The 22,026-nt window shown below is 39.0% G+C and overlaps 1 protein-coding gene across 4 annotated transcripts in view; it reads left to right on the top strand.

The window, feature by feature from the left end:
- The window catches only part of ctnnbl1 (catenin, beta like 1), a 201,613-nt gene that overhangs the window by 134,577 nt on the left and 45,010 nt on the right, over positions 1–22,026 (top strand). For all 4 annotated transcript variants that reach the window (XM_041204704.1, XM_041204703.1, XM_041204706.1 and 1 more), the window contains 2 exons: positions 13,188–13,285; positions 19,972–20,052. In XM_041204704.1, the coding sequence (XP_041060638.1) occupies positions 13,188–13,285; positions 19,972–20,052 (179 nt within the window). The remainder of the gene's footprint in view (positions 1–13,187; positions 13,286–19,971; positions 20,053–22,026) is intronic.

Raw genomic sequence — 22,026 nt, 5'->3', positions numbered from 1 at the left:
CGGTTCAGGTGGAGACCGTCCCAACGGTACAGATCCCTTCTGTACCAATACTGATGCCAATGCCCCATGAAATGGAACCCCTCTCTGTCCCGCACCACTCCTTTAGCCATGTGTTTACTTCCCTTATTCTCACGTCCCTATGCCAATTTGCATGTGGCTTCGGTAGTCATCCGGAGATTATAACCCTTGAGGATCTGTTCTTTAATTTAGTTCCTAGTTCCTGATAATCCCCAAACAGGTCCTCTTTCCTAGTCTTACCTATGTTATTTGTCCCAATGTGGTCCACAACAACTGGATCCTCCCCCTCCCTCTCCAATCTCCTTTCAAGCTGGTCAGAGATGTCCCTCACCCTGGCACCGGGCAGGCAACATACCATGCGGGACTCTTGATCCTGCTTACAGAGGAAGCTATCGATTTCCCTAATTATAGAATCCCCTACAACTACCACTTGTCGTTTTGCTCCCCCCTCTTGAATGGCCTCCTGTACCACGGTGCCTTGGTCAGCTGGCTCACCCTCCCTACAGCCCTCTTCCTCATCCACACAGGGAGCAAGTACCTCGTACCTGTTGGACAAGGTCAAGAGCTGAGGCTCCTCTGTTCAAAGTTACGAGTTTCCCGCGATTCATCATCAGGCAGCAACAAAAACATGAGTACCCATTAAGTCACATTAGCAACATGGATGAAACGTGCATGAATTTCGATATGCTCGGCAGCCAAACTGTGGAGTGCCAAGGTTCAAAAACACAGTTCTGGTGAAAATGACAGGAGGTGAGAAGATAAGTTTCACGGTGGTTAAGACCTTTTGGACCTTGTCTCCAGGGAGCAGACTCTGAGGGAGGAGCACCGGAGCGGTGAGTATAAATCAAGCTTACCTCAGGGATTCCTCTAACTGCCTCACTTGCAGTCACATCCTGCTGACCCTGACCACTGACCGAATTTGAAGTACTTAATCTACCAGATGTGACTGCCTCCTGAAACAAAGCATCCAGGTAACTCTCCCCCTCCCGGATGTGCTGCAGCATCCGAAGCTCGGACTCTAGCTCATCAATTCTGAGCCAGAGTTCCTCCAGCAACCAACACGTGCTGCAGATGTAGTCACTGCGGCTCGCAATGGGATCTGCCAGCTCCCACATCATGCAGCTATAGTACATCACCTGCCTAGCCATCTCTACTTAGTTAATTCATTTATTAATTAGCTTTGCAGTGTTTTTTTTTCAAATTTGCAGATTTCCTACCAACCAATCGGGTCACAGCTTTCTTGTGAGGTCACTTTTTTCAGTTTTGGCTCCAGTTACTTTGTGCCCCGAGGTCACCGCTCTGGTGCTCCTCCCTCTGAGTCTGCTCCCTGGAGAAAAGGCCGCGAATCCCCGAGGTAAGCTTGATTTATACTCACCGCTCCGGTGCTCCTCCCTCCTAATCTGCTCCCTGGAGACAAGGCCCAAAAGGTTTTAACCACCGTGAAACTTATCTTCTCACCTTCTGTCATTTTCACCAGAACTGTGTTTTTGAACATTTGCACTCCACAGTTTGGCCACTGAGCATATCGAAACTCATGCACGTTTCATCCATGTTGCTAATGTGACTTAATGGGTACTTGTGTCTTTGTTGCTGCCTGATGATGAATCACTGGAAACTAGTAATTTTGACAGGGAAGCTTTTTTGGTAGTCTCTGAGCAATCTTGGTTATCTGCCATAACACAAGACTGTTTCATTCCATTAAAGTGGCTATACCAATTAGATGTTGGCCTGAAATCTTTGCTGGCTCAGAGTTTGATTTGGCTCACTTATATGCATTGCATTTCTGGTGACAATGTAACCATTCTGATGATATTTGAGGGCCCATTCATGCTTCTCAAGATCAGGCCATTGGCTTGTCCCTGTTCTGATGATGCATTTAGTCTTGGGCATCTTCTTTAGGGTGGATTTGCCCTCCTTCCATTCTCACACCAATTTTTCACTGCAACCAAAATACCTCAGTGCGCACAATTATTTGACGAGTTAGCACATTAGAACTTTTAGCATGAAATCAGCTTTGAACTTATTCGTTTTGCTGGAGAATCCATTTCTGTTGGTTACTCGCCATGCCATTGTGGTCTGTTCTGTGTTAGCATGCCTTAAACTCCTACTCTTCATTTTTGCAAGACCGCCCACATCATCTGCTTGATCCCATTCGCTGACTTACAGCATAAGGGAAGTAAAAATTGCATCTCTGGGGTGAAAAATTGAGGCCGATGACTAATAGTATAGCATTTCGTAGTTGAAAAGGAGGTGGTCAGTTCAGGCATGGAGTATATGCAAAAGCATAATTTTTGGCACTGACAAAATGCAGTCATCTTATATGCCAAGTTGACTTTATGTCGTGATTTAAGGTATGAAGAATATCCTTTTTTTTAAAAAAAATGTGATCATGCTGAGTATATTGATACATTATGCATCAGTCCAAAGGAGTGGTGAAAATTGTTGCTGAACATAGTTCTATGTGCCATGCATACTTTTACCTTGCATCACATTGTTCAGATTAGGGAGACATTGAACTAGTCAAACAAGAACATAATTGTGCCTTCACACCTGGGACTGGACTAAATATGCTCCCATGACTATATGTAAAGGTCTCAAAAATTAAATATTGCCAAATGAGACTGAGCAGTCACAAACATTTAGTTCTACCCAGCTGAGTAGGTAGTTGCTCTACTGCAAACTGCATTTCTAAATATTAACTGGATTTGAAGATCTAGTTTGGTGGAGGTACAGACATTGAAGTAAAAGTACGTTAATTCTTCTTGCTGTCCAAACAACTAGAAACAAGTAATACTGGCAAATGCAAATATTATGTTCAGCAATGAAAAATATTTGCAAAAGCTAAGCACCGATTATCAAATAATTGATGTTGTCATATCATGGTATAAGAGGAATATACTGGCTAATTTTAGTCATGGGACCACAATTTCAAGCAGTGATTTGCTCAAGGACCGTTTTCAGAGTATATAGTGGGAATGAGATCAAAACCAAAGTTGCTATTTTCTGCCAAGACCAAACTAAGACAGTGCTGGACTTAGAAATTGTCTATATATTTTGCAGATTTCTTTTGTAATTTCATACTGCAACCAAACTTTAGAATATTTCTTTATTTGTAATTTTTAATGAGCTTGGAAAGCAATCTAATATTTTCCCAAAAAATCATGGTCTATAACTGTTCCTCAACTCAACACTGCCTGTAACAGCAATTCATGAATTTTCAATTTTAAAACATCACCAGACTATAGCAAGCCCAGAAAAAAAATTGCTTGATCCTCATTTTGTTCTTTGACTGATGCTCTTCTGTATCACCAAGTCTAATCTGGAATAATTCAACTACAGTGTTCAGTGATTGGAAATAGAAAACAAGAAATTCAATTTGGCTATAATAAAACTTAAAAAAAAATCAGCCTATAAACTGCATTGGCAAGAAACCACCAGCAACACTTACTGACGGATTACTATGGCAGCATTGATTTTTTACACTTGTTCAAAGCCAGATTTTTTACTGAATCATATACAGCAATCAATTCTTAATGCAATTACCTGCTATAATGCACAAATACTTATTTACAATGGTACTTTCCTAATTACAACCATAATTAATTTTAGATACTAGTGGAACAATAAACCATCTAGCTATCAACGTAAGCAACACTAGAATGTGCTAAACCTGAAAGAGGAGGGCAGTTTAACATTATTGTCAGATAAAGGCAAAATACTGTGGATACTAGAAATCTGAAACAAAAACAGAAAATGCTGGAAAAACTCAGCAGGTCTAGTAGCATCTGTGGAGAGAGAAACAGAGTTAATGTTTCAAGTCCGTATGACACCCCCCTTCTTCCTGCCCCACAGAACCTATTTCTTCCTACCTTGACTCTGTTCTCTCTTCCCTTGTCCAGTCTTTTCCCACCTACATCCATGATTCTTCTGATGGCCTACGTCATATCAACAGTTTTCAGTTCCCTGGCCGTAACTGCTTCCTCTGCACCATGGACATCCAATTCCTCTACACCTCCATCCCCCACCAGGATGGTCTGAGGGCTCTCTACTTCATCCTTGAATAGAGGCCTGAACAATCTCCACCAAAATCATTGTCAGTTCTGATTCTAGAACTCCTCTAACTTTCATCATTTGATCCCAGTTAGAGAACACCATCCAGAACTTCAATGATGTTTGCTTCAGGCAACAGTCACAGCTCTTTTCTCCACCCTTCCAAATATTCTGATTGGACCATGCTAGTTATACAAATATTTCATATCCTCCTTGCATGTTGATGGAGACCATGTCCTTTATTTTTTTTTTCCATCCCAAAATGTTTGAGAACCAGTGATCTAAGACCAATGTTTTTGAAGAAAGTTAAATTGGTATCCATTTTAATCCTCTATTATCTACAAACACTAGTTTTCTTCAAGTTTAGTAATGAACCATTATTACTGTCATTTTGAGCAGTTAAGTGATGTATCCTATGTAACAGATACAATACATGTGCAGTGTGCTTTTCTCAGGTGATTTTGCACTAACAGGATTGATACTGACTCTGATGGGAATCACAGTGGAGGTTATGAAGAGTGTATTTCACCCATAAGTCATATAGTGATTTTGGCTGTTGTTCAAAATATATGCATCTGAAGGGAAAAAAAAACTTCAAAGAAGTTTTCATTTGCTGCTATATTTAAGAAAAGCTAGTTTGTAGGATTTTATCCATTGAAGGAGTGATACCCTGAAAGTAGAAGGTGGTCATTTTGGCCACAACTCTGCACCTCAGCAAACAAGATCTTCATATTCCTACTAGGGAGTCTGAATAGATACTCCTAGAACAGAAAACATTTGCTGCTACTCAAAGCAATCTGGCAAGCAAGTTGTCTAGAAAACTCATCTGATTCATTAATCTGTCTACAGGGAGTGCACATTGTGCAGGCAAATCATATTAACAATGTGCAATAAAAATATTACCGAAAATACTTAGGCCAGGTAGCATCTGTGGAGAGAAACAGAGTTGACATTTCAGGTCAATGACCCTTCATCAGAAAAGTTTCATTATTATTTTGAATGAATATTATAAATTAATTCAACACTTTCTTAATACCAGCAGTTATATTAAAGGAAACTTGAACAACGTTTGGGATTGAAAAGAAAACTCTAATTTTTTAAATAGATACTGCATAACAATATCAATGTTCTCTAGATTGGCTAATAAAACACATTTTTGCAATTAATTTTTTGGTGTTCTTTTTGACCTGACAAGCTTTCATTGGTTCAAGGCAATGTGTGGCACAAAAACTTCGTTATTCCCCCTTTCTTGGGGAAATGCCATTTGCAAGTAGGAACTGGTATTGAATTTTTTTTGTGGAAGTTCATATAATTTGCATTTATATGAAGTAAAATAGCACAGAAAATTCCACTTCCAATTTCTTTTTGTATTTTTATACCTTGGTGAATATTGAAATGTCCTTGCATTTATGAGGTTATTTAAAAATGAAAAGATACTTTTGTTGACAGTTGTAAGGAAAAGTTGAGATTTTGGTCTAAAAACCAACATATTCAGGTTTCAAACTGAATTTCTGTGCTCAAATATTGTATGGTTTTCTTTGCAGTGGTTATTAATGGGAGAAGGGACATTGTGGTTGGAAGCATGGTAATTTGTCAAGGGATGACAAGATGACTGGGATCCTGGAATATAGCATGTGATTTGGAAAAACTAGGCTTTTGAAATTGAGTTTTAGAAACTTAGCAACGATATGTATCCTTGGCGTATCCAGCGTCCTACTTTAGAAAGAACATAATGGTAATCATGCTCCACCAGGAATTCATGGCCAGTTATAAATATTTCTGTAATTTCAGAAATATTGGCCAGGATTTTCTGGTCCCACCCAACGCAAGACTGAAATTCCTGCCTGAAGTCAACGGACCTTTGGCTGGTTCCTCAAATTTTCTGTCCCACCCGCGATGATTCCTGCCTGGGCAGGACCGGAAAATCTCAGCCAACAGAACCCTGTGTGCTTTTGGGAAATGTTTTCCTTAGTTCTTGAGAGGTATCAGTTTTGATACTATATCAGGGACAAACTTATAAATCTGAGATTTTCTGAATAAATTCTGTTCCACCCACAATATATGCTCCATGTTTCGGAGTGACAGGAAATTGGGAGAATTTTTTTCTTTTCCTTCCATGGGAGCCTCTGCTTCCTTCTCACTCCATAAGGCTCAAGTTGAAAATTTGTGTAACACAATATAAAAGTACCTGTTTTATAATGTTATAGATTGTTGACAAAGTGTGTTAGTTTATGTGGTGAAAGGTGCCAAACATCCCATATATCAGAATGAAGTTAGCATAATTGAAGCAGATAGGAACATAGGAGCTGGAGAAGGCCATTCAGCCCTTTGAGCCTGCTCTTTCATTCAACATCATGGCTGACCATCCACTTCAGTGCCTTTTTCTCACACAATCCCTGTATCCCTTTATGTCATTGGTATTTAGAAGTTTGTCAATCTCTGCTTTAAACATACTCGATGAGCTTCCACAGTCTCTGGGGTAGAGAATTCCAAAGATTCACAATCCTCTGAGTAAAAAAAAAATTCTCATCTCAGACCTATTTTGAAATTGTGTCCCCTAGTACATTTGGTCCCCACATCCAAATCACTGATATTGCGAACAGCTGGGTCCAAGTACTGATCCTTGTGGTATCCCACTAGTCACAGTCTACCAATGTAAGAATGACCCATTTATTCTTACTCTGTTTTCTGCCTGTTAACCATCCTTAATCCATGCCAGTATATTACCTCCTATCCCATGTGCTTTAATTTTGCTAACCAACCTCCTGTGGGGGATTTTATCAAAAGCCTTATCAAAGTACACTTGTGCCCACTGACTCCCTTTATCTATTTTGTTAGTAACATCCTCAAAAACTTCAACAGGTTTGTTAAACATGATTTCCCGTTCATAAATCCCTGTTGACCATGTCTAATCAGATCACTATTATCTAAGTATCCATTTAGCACATCCTTTATAGCAGATTCCAGCATTTTCCTTACTGCTGATGTACGGCTAACAGGTCTGTAGTTCCCTCTTTTCTCTCTCCCTCCCTCCTTAAATAGTGGGGTGACATTTGCTACCTTCCAATCTTCAGGGGACTGTTCCAGAATCTATAGAATTTTGGAAAATGATCACCAGTGCATCTACTATCTCCATAGGTACCTCTTTCATAATCTGCTTTAGAACAGAAGAAAAAAAGAGTCAAAATAACCTATTATTATGCTATTCAAAATGCCAACAATTTCAATGATCTCGCACCCCAGTTATATTATCTGCTTTACCCACTGTAAGCATAAAAATGACCTCATCCATTACAAAACATCCTACAAACTTCAGATTATAGCTTTAATGTGATGTATTAATAACTGACTTAAAGGAGCAGTTCCAGTTTTCAACTAGCTTGTGAAGATACTTTGGTTTATTTGAGGAGGTGGGAAGATTAAGGAATATTGATCAGCCTCTCAAGGAACAGCTGCAAGATTTGCTTGAACTTAAGTTCAGAACAGTGAAAGAACCTGCACATGTAAACATTCCAACTGACTGAAAAGAGTGATGTATCATGCTCAGTCCAAGTGCTTATCTATTTTTTTCCACAATTTTAAAAAGAGCTGTGGAAAAAACTATAAATGCACATTTGATCAGATTCAAAGCTACCTTACCTGTATTGTATAACTTCCAGTTCCAACAGCAACTTGGATTTTTATAGCTCCTTCAATATAACAGGAGAATTATAAAAACATAATATGACACCCTGCATAACAGTTTTAAAAACAGAAATCAGGTATTGACATGTTTTGCTTCCTTTTCTTCTTCTCAAAGATTTTATTGTCTTAAAAGTAACCCACTGTGTCTGACCCTTTTCTTTTAGCATTATCCCAGATTCATTAACTCAGCCATAAATTGGATTTCTGCAAACTTTTTCAAGGTCTTGAGCTTAGCTTCATATTTTGAGAACAGACTTACAAACTCAAAAGCTTGCAGCATTTGAAGTGCCAATTGTTGTCAGACCTTTTAAAATGAAAATTCCCTTTTTGAGAACTTTATCAAGAACCAAACCTCGAATTTTTAAACTTTGTAAGAACTGTAATTTAGACTATCAAAATTAAAACAACCTCTTTTTCATGTGTAATGATTTGTATCCAAGTTATAATTTCTGTATGTTTATCGACACATTATTTATCTTAGATAGCATCCTAGTGATTCAAAAGTAACCTGTTAAATTAAACTGCACTTTACATCTCAAGATTGTCCCCAATGCAAATTCCAGTGCTTTTGGAAAGCAGATTTCCTTTAATATTTAATTCATCTCTTCATAAGAAACCCCTTTTTATCCATTGGAACCACCTAGACCTTGTGTTTATGTCTTTTCGTTTTCCTAGAATCCTTCTGAATTTCAAGTAATTTCTTTTTCTCAGAATTTTAGAATACTAACTCGTATGTATTAATCCCAATCAGCTTGGAAGCTGATGATGAGGGTTATTCCCCACTAGTCTACAAGGGGGTGGTACAAAGGTTGGTTCATCTCAAACAAAGGCAAGCCCTGTTTTATCTTTGCACTACCTTCAAATTATGATTTTTGCCAGAAATCTCAACTCAAACCTTATACTCAAAACTTTGGAATGTTTGAATAAACTTTTCCTTTACTCTAATGTGGGGCTTTTGACTCTAAAGTGCTCAACTACACACACAAAAGACAATTCAGGGAAGAAAACACATTAAAGCTCGCATACAAATGCTTCATTGCACACAAACAAACACATATATAAAGGTATGTATCGATACTCCTATAATATTGAACTTAACTCTAAACGAAGCTTCGGGTAGCAGTGGGGGGAAATAAAGGGATCTTGAAGGCTCCACCTATAGGGACCTTCAAACTGACGAAAGTTCACATTCTCTGCTGCTGCTTGTCAATTGCTCATTAACCCCTTAGGGGTACCCTTTCTCTCTCTCTCTCTTCAGCACAAACAGCTCTTGTAACTTAGATCAATTCATTTTTTTTTTAAGTTACAGAAAATTCAGTAGCGGACTATCTACTTCCCTTAAAACATATTATAAGCGCTCAAATCTGTCCCGATTAAAAGTTCCAGCTGGTGGGAAGCTCTCTCCTTCACTTTGAGTCCATTTAACCCAATCAGAAACATATTGGACAATTTCAGGACCGTAATGGACATACATATAAGCATTTGGGGTTCCCTTCAAAGGGGGTACCAGGGGTTTCTTTGATGTCATATTTCCCATTTTACTTAATATTATACACAAAAGAAAACACAGAAATTACTTTTCACCTCCAGGGGACTCGAACCCCTGGGTATACTACTACTACTTTTCTTTCGTTTTCTTACCCATCTTCAAAGTTCCTGATTTAAGCTCCGGTTTCGCCGGTTTCAGTTTGTTCTTAGTACTTTGAGAAACGGGGGGAGTGGCAGAGTCCACTCTGCTGTTGCGACCTCCCATTTTTCTGAAAAGAAAACACAATTAACAGCGCGGCGCGTTTCCTACCCTACGTGCTCACTGGTGTTTAAGAGTTCCTTAACAAGTCCTCCGATTCTTTGGGTCACTTAAGTCTCCTTGGTCGGTAGCTATCCTTTTACTCACAGTCCCCCTTTCAGCTGGGATGCTAATTCACTGCAATCCCCCTCTCAGCTAGGATGCAGTTTGAACTCTCCCTAACTTAGGAGAGTTGTTCCTCCCTTTCTTTGTGAGGGTTCTTATTTTAGAGATCCGACGGCCCAAAATTTTAACCTCTCCAACTTAAGAGGCTGCTGGACTTCAGTCAGATCCCATCCTCATCGCCAATTTGTCGCGGAAAACGGAGAGAACACTCAGACCCAGGAGGTTTGTCTCGGAAGCCTTTATTGAATCGTGATATCACAGAGAGCCCAGCAGCATACAGCGGAGCTAGCCGACACTCTGAGAAGCGTTAGAGTACACACATAGTTATAGCAAAAAAGTACATATCTTTTGGCATGCACACAATAGTTCTTTTAGTTTACAACCACATCTGACACTTGCACAACCCATCTTGCGCCCAATAGTCTGGGAAGGTAGCTGATAGCGTGACTAGTCTATTATTTTATGTGCTAGTGAGAAAACAGATGGGCCTAGTTTCAAGGACACTTTGTTGTAATATTCCATTATATAGTTTAACCACTTAACCCTTTGTTATCCTGTATATGTATTTTATTCTCCCACAGATGGGATGAGGTTTCCACAATTAAATAAAAAATAAATATAAATTTTTGGGCAGAATTTTTATTCTATTTATGTTGTTGTGAGTGAGTCGTGTGTCGGGACATTTTTTTCAGATTTTAAAATTCTTCAACTCCCTGAGGCAGCTCCCTGCCTTCAGGGAGCTTTCAGTGCGTGCTCCCCTTTGCATGTGTAGACTTTTGTACTCAAACTCCACCCACCTCCAATCCGGCAGCGCTGAGCTTCTCTGCACACCTTTCATGCTGGCTGGCTGTTACTTGGCCAGCCAGCGTGAAATTGCGGTCGGTGGCCAATCACAGGTGGCGGTCTGCTTCCCGGCTGCTCCCGAGCCCACCTGCCTGACGACCCGAAAATCCTACCCATGGAATAGCTGATGCAGCAAAGATAGACCACACGGATTTTCCAGGCAGCCCACTCCACTTGTGTGGTGCCAGTTTCAGCCACAAAGTTCTTCCCAGCTCGGGTATTCCTCTGGCAGAATAGCAGTCCATTTCCTTCGAGGATTAGCTGATTCTTTGCAGACAGCAGCTTCCGTGTAATCAGGGGTCCCCCAATGCAATCTTCTACAGTGTTGAATTGAAGAACACAATGACGCACTCCTTTCTGGCATTGTTGCAACTCTGAGCTCCTGTCAGTTGTTGTAGCATGGATCTACCAGAACCCCCTTTACCTTTGTATGGATAGGCAATTCTGGGTGTTCAAGCATTCAGAAGTAAAAGAAATAGCAGCAGTCACTAAACGTGCTTCCCAACCCAAATACAGATCTCTGACTCAACTTGCTGACCACCGCTTCTCTTCAGCTCTCTCTGTCACATGGCCTCCTTGTTTTATCTTCCTTCCTGTTGATACTGTCAAGGGTTGCCAGATCACATGAACGGATATTTCTTATCCAAAAATTATCATTGATCCCTTTACGAGCAATACAGGCTCTTAAAAACCTTTTACATACATTTTTTAAAAATAATTACAGATTTCCCAAATATTTTAAAGTAATTATGAATTTTCCTTACTGTTACTGCTTCTGGATAAAAGGCTGCCACACAGTCCTGGACATTTTAACAATGAGGGGGTTCACTGGGTGCATGAAGCATCAAATTTTAATTTATTTTAATTATTAATGGAACAATTGCTGCATTATGGCTTTGAGTTGACTGTTATTAACATGACTCTCAATTTTTAAAAAATACAAAATCCAGGATAATGGTTCAGGTTCAATTTGTTCCTTGCCAAGAAGTATTATATTAACAATGTGTATTTGAGGTAATCCATTTAAAATAAAGTGTGTGAGCATCATGCATTTTAATGGAATTATTAAATATTTAAAGCTAAAATACAGACAATCATCTAAAAAAATTTGGTGACCTGAATTTGTAAATTTCATAGTGAATTTATGAGGTAGCCCAGTGCATTAAAGAATAACATTTATTGGCAGTTATCGCCAATTACCAGGAATGAGAGATTTTTGGTGCGGATCATAGTTAAAACAGACTCTGTTGCCCTCTCAAGTGGACGTAAACGATCCCATGCCATAATTTGAAAAAGAGTGGCCAAGTTCTTCCATTTCTCCATGGCCAATATTTATTCCACATTCAAACAACTTATCTAATCACTTCAGATTGCTGTTTGTGGAAGCTTGCTACATGCAAATTGGCTTCCATATTGGCTGAATTACAGTAGTGACTCAAAAGTATTTAATTGGCTGAAAAACAACTTTGAAATATCCTGAAGTCTGATGCTAGTCTTTTCATACATAATTAATCATCGTTAATGAAGTTCAGACAAATTGAAGCTAGGTTCTTGAGGTTTTCTGTCTTAAATCCTATGGGATGGCTTGAATATTTCCACCCATTTCGTTGTTCTTCTCAGTGCCATTCTCAATGGGAAGCATTAGCGAACACCACAAAATGTGTCACCAGGAAATTGCTGCTCATCATCCAGGCGGTTTGAAGGGAAATCCCATGTTCTATTTAACTAGATTGTCACCCTCAAGCAAGAAACCAATGCTGAAGCAATGGATACGGAAAGTAAATGCATACGGTTGTGTGAAATTGGCTAAGCCCTTGTTGGAACAAACATTTTGCAAAGTCTTTGCAAATAGTTTGATCCATCCCAGAGATCTTCACTATCTAAAACAAACTTGTCTGTGTGAGGATGTGATTTTACATATTTTTAAAGTAAATATGAATGAACTGCTTCAAGCATTTCCCAGTAAAAGAAAACCAAAAATAAATACACACAATCATTTCAAAGACCATTGTGATTTACATCACAATCCATAGGTAATAAACAATGGCGTTGTATGGCCATAAAGGTACAAAAGGAGACTATTTGGCCCAAGTCCATGCTGGCTCTCTGTAGAGCAATCCTGTCAGTCCCATTCCCCTACCCTATCTCCGTAAACCTCTAAGTACCCTTCCTCTCCCTTGGAAATCATTAATCGTCTGCATTACCAACATCCTTGAAGGTAGTGAGCTCCGGGTCGTTGCTACTTATACAATCCACACTGTATCTCTTGCTGAAAATCTTAAAGCTGTGTCACCTAATCCTTGCACAATCATAAAGCATTCACTGGCTTCCAGGGTGAACTGCCACATTTGCCAGGACAGGGCATAATCCCGCAAGTTGGACATTATTAATAACATGCTCTAAACATCTGACCTAACCAGCTGATGTTGAGGGAAACTTGAGAGTTGTTTCTAAACACCTTTATTCAGATTTGCTACATGGGGCATATTCCTAATTTGTTTTATTTACAACACTTGTAATCTAGCAAAAGCAACAGAGGAAGTGCCATCAGTTGTGCTTCAATAAAGTACACTCCTCAGTTGTATTTGGAATTTTCCTATTGTTTATAAGCCTAAGTATAAGTAGTTTTCCAATTTTATAATACTTAAGAGTAACTAGCTGCATTTGTTTTGTTCTGTAGAGCACGTTTGTTCAATTCTGTCTTCCATGCTGCGAAATTTGAAGGGTCAGCAGCGAACCCGGCTACTTAACAAATTCACTGAAAATGATTGTGAAAAGGTAATCCTGTCTTTTCTGTTACTTCCTCGTTAGTAATAGCTGGATAGAATTTACAATGACTCTGCCTGTATCTAATAGTTAGATTTGAAATTGTGCAATTTTTTCTTGTCCCTGTTAATTGTAAGCTATAGACTGCAATCTTGGTTATATTTGCTTTGAGGCCACACTGAACTACATCAAATTGCTATTATGTTCATGCCCACAAACATCCACAGACTCAAGTGTCTGAAGAGGCTAATTGTGTCCAGTTATTGTCCGTGCTACAAGGCATGAAGGGGGAACTGTACAAGCTAATATACTTCAAATAAAATCTGTAATTGAAAGCTAGTCTCTTTGGGGGCCAAGGAATTATCAACAATTGTCATAAAAATTCACCTGGTTCACTAATATCCTTTAGGGAAAGAAAACAGCCGTGTGGCCTCTTAACTGCCCTCTGAAATGGCATTGCAGGCCACTCAGTACAAGGGCAGTTAGGAATGCGCAACAAATGCTGACCTTGCTAGCGATGCCCATATCCCATGAAATAATTTTTTTAAAAGCTTATATATTATCCACTGGATAGAATTGACCCTTCTAGTGCTAAAGTTTATTCAATACACCCCTTTTTTAGTTTATTTAGACTTAGCTAATTACTCATCATATCATTCAATGTCATGTCTAGTGGTTCTGTCTCACTAGTAAATACCAAAGTGAAATAAATATTTAATATTTTTGCCATCTTTCTATCATTAGCTGTGGTAGTTTCCTGCTTTTCTCTTAATGGTCCTGTTTTCATTGACCTTTTTTATTGATGTGCCTGTAAAACATTTTACTATTTTATTTAATGTTTCCTGATAATTTAGCTGCAGAGTTCCTCTTTGTCTTCCTAATTTGTTTTTCTGATTTCTCTCCTAATCTCTTCATTTTCTCCCTTAGCTTACGCTCCTCTGCAGTCTGTGTACTTAAAGAAACAACTGAGGGTTAAGAACATTGTCTTTATTTATCCATGGAATCCCACTGGTGTATTTAGTTTGTTTCCTTTTAGTGTAATATGATTTCCCTGCACTCCGAACGCCATTTTATATGTTTCCCATTGTTGTTCTACATCATTATTTGCCAATATTGTTGCCCATTTTATTTTCCCAAGTTCTATTCTCAGACGCTTAAAATCAGCTTTATAACTTTCTCTATTAATCATCTTAAAGCACATTATGTTATGGTCACTATTGCCTAAATGTTCCCTACTTTTACTTCTCTTTTCTGCTTTGATTCATTCTCCATCGCTAGATCCAAAAGTGAAATTGTTGTTGGACATTTTGCATATTGGGTTAGAAAAAAGACCTGTGCATATTGTATGAACTCCATCCCCTTCTGCAATTCCCTGCCTCTTCTGCCTAATTAATATCAGGGTAGCTGAAATCCCCCGTCTTTTCCTCAATTCGCTGATTTGCCTGCATGTTTCTTCCTCCATTTCCCTTCCTGAGCTGTGGACTCCACCTAATAGTGTGATTGATCTTGTATCTTCAGTCTCTTATCCGTACGGATTCTACTTTTGTTTTCGTGATAGCTGTATTCTTTTTTTCTCCTGCCAATATGTTATTCCAAATAAGTACAGCTACTCCACCTCCCCCTTTTCACTCTCTTTACTAAATATGTTATACCCTACAGTGCTTAATTCCGATTCCTGATTTCTCTGTAGCTATGTCTCAATGATCCCCACTATGTCTGGTTCCTCCCAACACCTCCATTTCACATGTTTTATTAGCACACTGTGTGCATTGCTGTACAGATGTTTTAATTCATTTTAAATAAGATTTCCTTTCAATTTATTTAATTTTCTTTTTTTTAGATTCTTGTTATTTGTTACTAGCTTTGCTACTTTAAAGCCTTTGCCAGTTCCATATTGCCCTTTCCACGAGGGCACAGGCCTCATCCCCGTTCACTTGAAGCCCGGCCCCTCTGTACTGCTCCTTCCTGACCCAAAACTCGCGTGTGTCCCATGAAAATGAACTCCTCTTTCCCACACAAACCCTTTTGCTTTGTGTTAATTGTCCTAATCTGTCCGCTTCTATGCCAATTTTCACGTGGCTTAGCAATAACCGAGATTATTACCCTCAAGAAACATGGTGAAGTAGCTGTTTGCCTGATGGCCTACAGAGCGCGAAGAAGGTGGAAGAGAGAGTGACTGAGGCTCCTGGCTGTGCAGAGACGTGGGCATCAGCCTCAGGGAGAAGCTGCTTAAGAGCCACAGCGAGCCATCGCAGGCCAGCGCTTAGCGACACCCAGGGTCTGTAGACGCCGCTTTTCACACTGCAGATGACCGAGAACCAGTGTCACAAAAGACTGCAAATGTCTAGGAAACTGGTTGCTCACATCTATCTGCCAGTTACTACAGGATTTGGTGCCATGGGGACTGACATTGAAATTGAGTGTCAGTGGCTGTGAAAGTGACCACAGTGCTCAATTTCTATGCTAATGGCTCCTTTCAGGGCTCCACATGTGACCTTTGTGGGATATCTCAAGCCTCCACCCACAAATGAATTCATGAGGTCACAGATGCCATCTTCTCGAGGGCACATAACTTTGTGCATTTTGCTCAGGGCCAGGACGCAAGAGCCATTGATTTTCCCAGATCTCGGGTTTCCCACAGGTGCAGGGTGTGATTTATTGCTGATTACTGATGTGGTGCTCAGATCTCTGTCGCAACACACGGTAAACTACATCAACCGCAAGGGCTTCCATTCACTGAATGTCCAGATAGTGTGCAACCACCAGAAATGCATCCTGCAGGTGTGCGCACGCTTTCCAGGGAGTGTGCACGACGCCTACATCCTCAGTCAGCACAGATCCCTGGAGTCTTCCAGGGTCCACAAAAGCAGCAAGGATGGTTCCTTGGGGACAAGGGCTACCTGCAGAGACTGTGGCTGATGACACCCGTGCAGCGGCCACAGACTGCAGCTAAGTGACGGTATAATGAAGCTCATACTGCAGCTTGCACCTTGGTGGAGCCGATCAATAAGATCATCTCTTGTTCTTCTAAACTCCAATGGATTAGATCCATCCTACCCAACTTTTCCTCATAAGACAACCCCTTCATCCCATTAATCATTTGAGTGAGCCTTCTCTGCACTTGCGTCTAATGTAAGTATATCCTTTCTTAAGTAAGGAGACCATAAACTGTATATAGTACTCAGATCTGGTCTCACCAATGCCCTGTACACAACTGTGGCAAAACTTCCCTACTTTTATATTTAATTCCCCTTGCCAAACATGACAACATTCCATTTGCCTTCCAATCACTTGTTGTACCTGCATACTAACTTTTTGTGATTCATGTGCTAGGATCCAGATCCCTTTGTACCACAGAATTTTGCAGTGTCTCTCCATTTAAATAGTAGACTGGTTTTCTATTCTCCCTGCCAAAGTGGACAAGTTTGCATTTTCCCACATTACGTGCCATCTGCCAAATTTTTGCCCACTCACTTACCTTATCTATTTCCCATTGCAGATTCCTTATGTTCTCTTCACAACCTACTTTTCCCTACCCATCTTTGTGTCATCAGCAAATTAGCAACCATACCTTTGGTCTTTCTTCCAAGTTATTGATATAGATTGTAAATGGTTGAGACCCTGTTGCACTCCAGTGGTCACATCCTGCCAATCCGAAAATGACCCATTTATCCCTACTCAGTTTCCTGGTAGTTAACCAATCCTTTATCCATGCTACTATGTTACCCCCTACACCATGAGCTCTCATTTTATGTTGTAACCTTTGATGTGGCACCTTGTCAAATGGCTTTGGAAATCCAAGTACAGCACATCCACAGGTTCACATTGCTTGTTACCTCCTTAAAGGTCTCTAATAAATTTCCCAAAGCATGTTGACACTGCTTGATTGCGTTAAGATTTTCTAAGTGCCCTACTGTAACCTCTTTAATAATAGATTTGAGCACTTTTCCTATGACAGAAGTGAGGTTAACTGGCCTGTAGTTTCCTGCTTTCTGTCTCCTCCTTTCTTGAATAGAGGAGTTATACTTGCTATTTTCCAATCTGATGGGATCTTTCCAGAATTTGAACCTGAATATGAAGAACAACTTGAAATATTTGGGCTGTTTTTGTTAGAACAGAGCAGATTACTAGATAGTTTGATGGAGGTATGTAAAACTAGGAAAGGGTAGGATAAAGTAGTTAAAAGCAGACTATTTCCAGTGATTAGGTAGTCTAGAATGAGGGGACACAGATTTGGGATAGAGCAGGAGAAACCTTGTTAGGGAGGGTTGTGATTGACGTGGTGACCATGCTATCATTTAAGAAACTTAGATTGGTATTGAAAGAAAAAGGAAGTAGAGGTATGGGTGTAGGTCGGCAACATGAGGCTAGGGCTACTGCTCGTGTGGTGGATAAATGCCACTAAATGTATCAATGATAAAAACAAAAAAACTGCGGATGCTGGAAATCCAAAACAAAAACAGAATTACCTGGTTCTGTTTTTGTTATGTATCAATGACTTGGCTGGACAATGATTCAATGACACGCTAGAATCTTATGATAGTGACATTTTATAGCAAAACATGTACTGAGTCTAGGCAACTACGTTTTCAATATATAGTGCCATCCCAACGATATACTGCTTCTGCTGCATGAAAAATGTTCTCCTATGTGGTTTGTAAGTGAGTCTGTTATAAAAAGTTTGTTTTTCTACAGTGCTATTTCTACTTGTACTTAAAACTAGGTTATAATCTGTCGACTGCAACTCAGGTAATGGAGTATGAACAACTTGTGCTATTCAAAGCAGTACAGCACGTTGGCTATTTTGGTTGAGATTGGCAAATCCTTGCTGTCTTAAAAATAGGTCACCTTAATGAAATCAAATGGAAAAGGGTATTTTAAGGTACCTTCAGTGTTGGATGAATAAGGATCAATGTTAGTGGTGGCGGGGGGGATGTTCAATTAAAAAGTAAAAGGAATACTTGGCTCATCTCCACAGATACTCTCAGTAGGTTGAGAATTGACCTCATCCACCTTTCAGATGTTGAAAAATGTGTATTTGTGGAAAACAGATGTCTACTGCTTATTAAAGAAGTTAAATGCGTGATTTTATTCCCCAGGCCCCTCTTGCGTACTTCAACAAAAAAAAAGTTTTCTCATAAACAAGAAGGTTTTGATTTTGATGAATTGCAAGAAAACTTAACGCCTGTATTTTACCTCATTGCTTCCATTTAAAAATTGGATTTAATTTCAATTTGTATCTGATGGTTGCCTATCTCAGTTTTAATCCATGTAATTAATGTTAGATAAGGGCAACCATTTTGACCATTCCAATCAGCATACTCTTGCTATGTTATTAATGAATTTACTGCAGTTATATCCTAAGTGGCAAAATCTGTAGACACTAAGTGAAAGCAAGGAAGGTGTTTGCCCCTTTGACTGCCATTGAGGAATATTTATTTCAACTGCAATGCTTTTATGACTTCTTTGTTTATGCCTTTTTCCTATATTTATAAATACTGCTTATTGAAGAAGACTTCTACATTGAAATGGGTCTCTCCCTCATTAACCTTCTGCTTTTCATCCTTGAAAGATTTGATTCCTTAAAAAAGAAAATTCATGCAGCATATTACAAAAAGAAATGAAAGATAAATTGAGCAAATTGTGAATTATGTGGAAACCAAAGGGAAAAAAACCTTTAACTGCCTTTGTTAGGTTCATATGCAAGGCAGTTGCACTACATTTTGAAATATTTTGAAAATATTATTTATGCTGATATAACAGTGCATTGTTGAAAGTGTAGTTGCACAGGTATACAAAATTTACATTGTGTTATAGAAAATATTTATACTTAATTGATTCAGCGCCCAGTCCCACTACTAATGCAACATTACTGTCTAATGTTTTTAAAAAGTATTTAATTCTAGTAATGACTGTCATTTTTATGCTGCTAGTTCTTTTTTCAAAAATGTGTAATAACTTGGGCATGTTCTTGCCAGAGAACCTTTCATTTCTAAATTTATGTGTTGGTTTTGCATCATCTCTGTGCAGTGCAATACTCTATGGGGAGTCACAGAAACAAATGTGATTTATATGACAAATGCAGATTCATGTAATCAATTGAATATTCATGTGTTATTTCAAATATATGCACACTGGTATTGAATCAGTCATAAAGATGAAACCGACTGTCATGCTGCAAGAAGTTCATTGACTCCGTTGTCAAGAAACCCCCCAGTGCCCCTGTATTCTCTTCCCTTCTCCCAACCATTCACTAAAAGGCTGCTGATTAGTAAAACCATCGAGAATACCTGACTGATCAGCTACTGTCCTGGTTTTGATAAATTTAGTGATTTGCTAGTAACTGATGCCATGACTACAAAGCTTCCTAGGTGATTGTATATGGTTTGTAGGACTGTGCTAGGTTCCTGATTAACTTTTATTACACCACTTGCTGTTATTGCATTATGTTGCGCTGTTTAGTAAGTAAAACTAAAAACGACCTGTGATTTGAACACTGCTATATAGTATTCCTGCTAGTGAGTGATACTACCACTGCCTACACTGCTGCAATAAATTCCAAGCCTTAAGGTGTGATTGTTTTCTAGAATATAGGCTTCATTTAGCCGTGAGTGCTCAGAAGAACCTAGTTGATAGGTTTCTTGCAAATTGCAGGCTTTATGTGGTCCTCAGTTGATAGCTATTTGTGTTTCTTACAGGTCGACCGACTGATGGAGCTGCATTTTAAGTACCTGGAAGCTGTGCAGGTGGCTGACAAGAAGATTGAAGGAGAAAAACATGTATGTATCAGTTAGTCAGCCGACAGTCTTGCTTTGTTTCTTGCAAACTCTCATGTTAACATCTGGCATAGTGGCTTGCTGATTGAATTTGGCTCTGTGAACACACAACCTTATGAAATGAGATTTACACTTTAGGGGGAGATTTGGGGATTGAAGATGGCATTTCACTTAATATTGATTTTTTTTCATAATTGAATGTATAGAACTGTGAGAAGGAATTGTACAAAATTATTCATAACTAATATTCAGGGATACCTATTCAATCCTGAATTATATTACTGAAGAGAGAATTGAATATTCATTGTGTGTGACAGGAGCTGCAGTTCTTGTCTTCTTAATGAATGTGAGCATGGAATCAAATGAAGTAAGTTGCAAAGGAAAGTCTACAGGAGAAGGAAAGCCTCTGGAGAACACACCTAGTACTCTGTCAAACATGTGCCTTTTGGACTGTCTAACCAACAAATTGCTGAGGTACATAACTACACTGGCCTCCCTTTGCAAATATGAAGCACAATAATTTGAACAAGCCTGATTGCTAATCTGTAGGCACCAAACTAGGGAACATAAGTGCTGTTAAAGAATACCAATAATCTAGCTGGCAGTAAACTTTCAAGATATCTCTGGTTTAAAACTCAGGCTGGTGTGGATTTTAACTTACAAACTAGTGACTAAAGCTCCTCAACATCATAAAACCACATTAGAAGAGCAACTCGGAGTGTAACTGAAGACCCAAGGGAGAAGATCTGCAAGGGGAGCAAAATTAATAAATTGAAGATAACTGGTATTAGGTGCAAATGGGTGTTTATTTTTTGGGGGGGGAAGATATTGTGTGTGAGAGAGAGCACCCCTCCCAACTGTGCTTTCACAGTCACTTGGCCTGTCCTTTGTCATCTTCCGTGATGTAATAAATATTTTAGTTTTTTAAAAGAGAGGACTGCAAATCTACTTTAGCACTAGTTTCTTGAAATTGGCCAGGAAATTCCCAATGTGAGGCTTGGAGTAAGTTGCAAATCAGATCTGTCATAAATATAAACTGTTCTGAACTTCTTCCATTAGACAAAATTAAAATACAATCAAGATCAAATAATAGATATCGTGGAGCAAATTACAAGGTTAGAGTTTATTAGTGGTCTAAAATCCTAAACTGTACTATCATAGCTAAGCTGCAAACAGCTAATTGGTCAACGTTCAAAGCTTGGAATCTTTCTGGTCTGTGTGGTTCGGTAATGGACCACATGATGGTGTCAGATGTGCCCAGAGCTTTTTTGGATGTGGGAATCTGCAGATTGCTTTCATGGAATTTCTTACAAGACAGTTCCACTGATAACCATGTCACCTAAAGATAAGATTATAAACTTCAATTCACTAAATATATTGTATTAGAATTACAACATCAATTAAAAGTCTTGAGCAAATTTCAGTCATGAGGGTAGTTCTTCTTAAAGGTAATGTCTGTTTCGAATGGTCCCACCACCTTGTTGATCTCTCTCAGGACAGTTTGAAACACACATTTCAACATAAGTTCCTGTGGGCTCCATGTGGACCATCAGTAGTTTCACTTAGAACGTGATGGATGTGATTCAGAAATTACATTGAAAACAAAAAGCGTTCTATTATTCAATTTTAAGTATTTTCTGTTAAATTGGTGAACTATTTAATTGCTTTTAATCCATTTGAAATTGCCCACCAAGTTTATGACCTTATGATTCAGTTCTATACTAGATGCAACACCACAGACCTTTTTATTAAGTGGAAAGGAATCTACTGATCACAATAATTAACCAGTTTTCTTACAGGGAAGAATATGCAAGTGCAGCATGACATCATCACACAATCTACTTCATTTAGATGCTCATGGAGAAAAATTTAAATTTTAGAAGTTTTGACAACTTTTTCCCCAAGTTAATTTTAAGGTGCTTCTACCATGTCAATTTTTAATCAAATCATATGATAAATACATGGAGATTAATAAAT

The sequence above is a fragment of the Carcharodon carcharias genome, chromosome 14 (genome assembly GCF_017639515.1).
Source record: "Carcharodon carcharias isolate sCarCar2 chromosome 14, sCarCar2.pri, whole genome shotgun sequence".
NCBI lineage: Eukaryota > Metazoa > Chordata > Chondrichthyes > Lamniformes > Lamnidae > Carcharodon > Carcharodon carcharias.
Note: the sequence above shows the minus strand (reverse complement) of the source record. Positions and strands in the feature narration are given on the sequence as shown.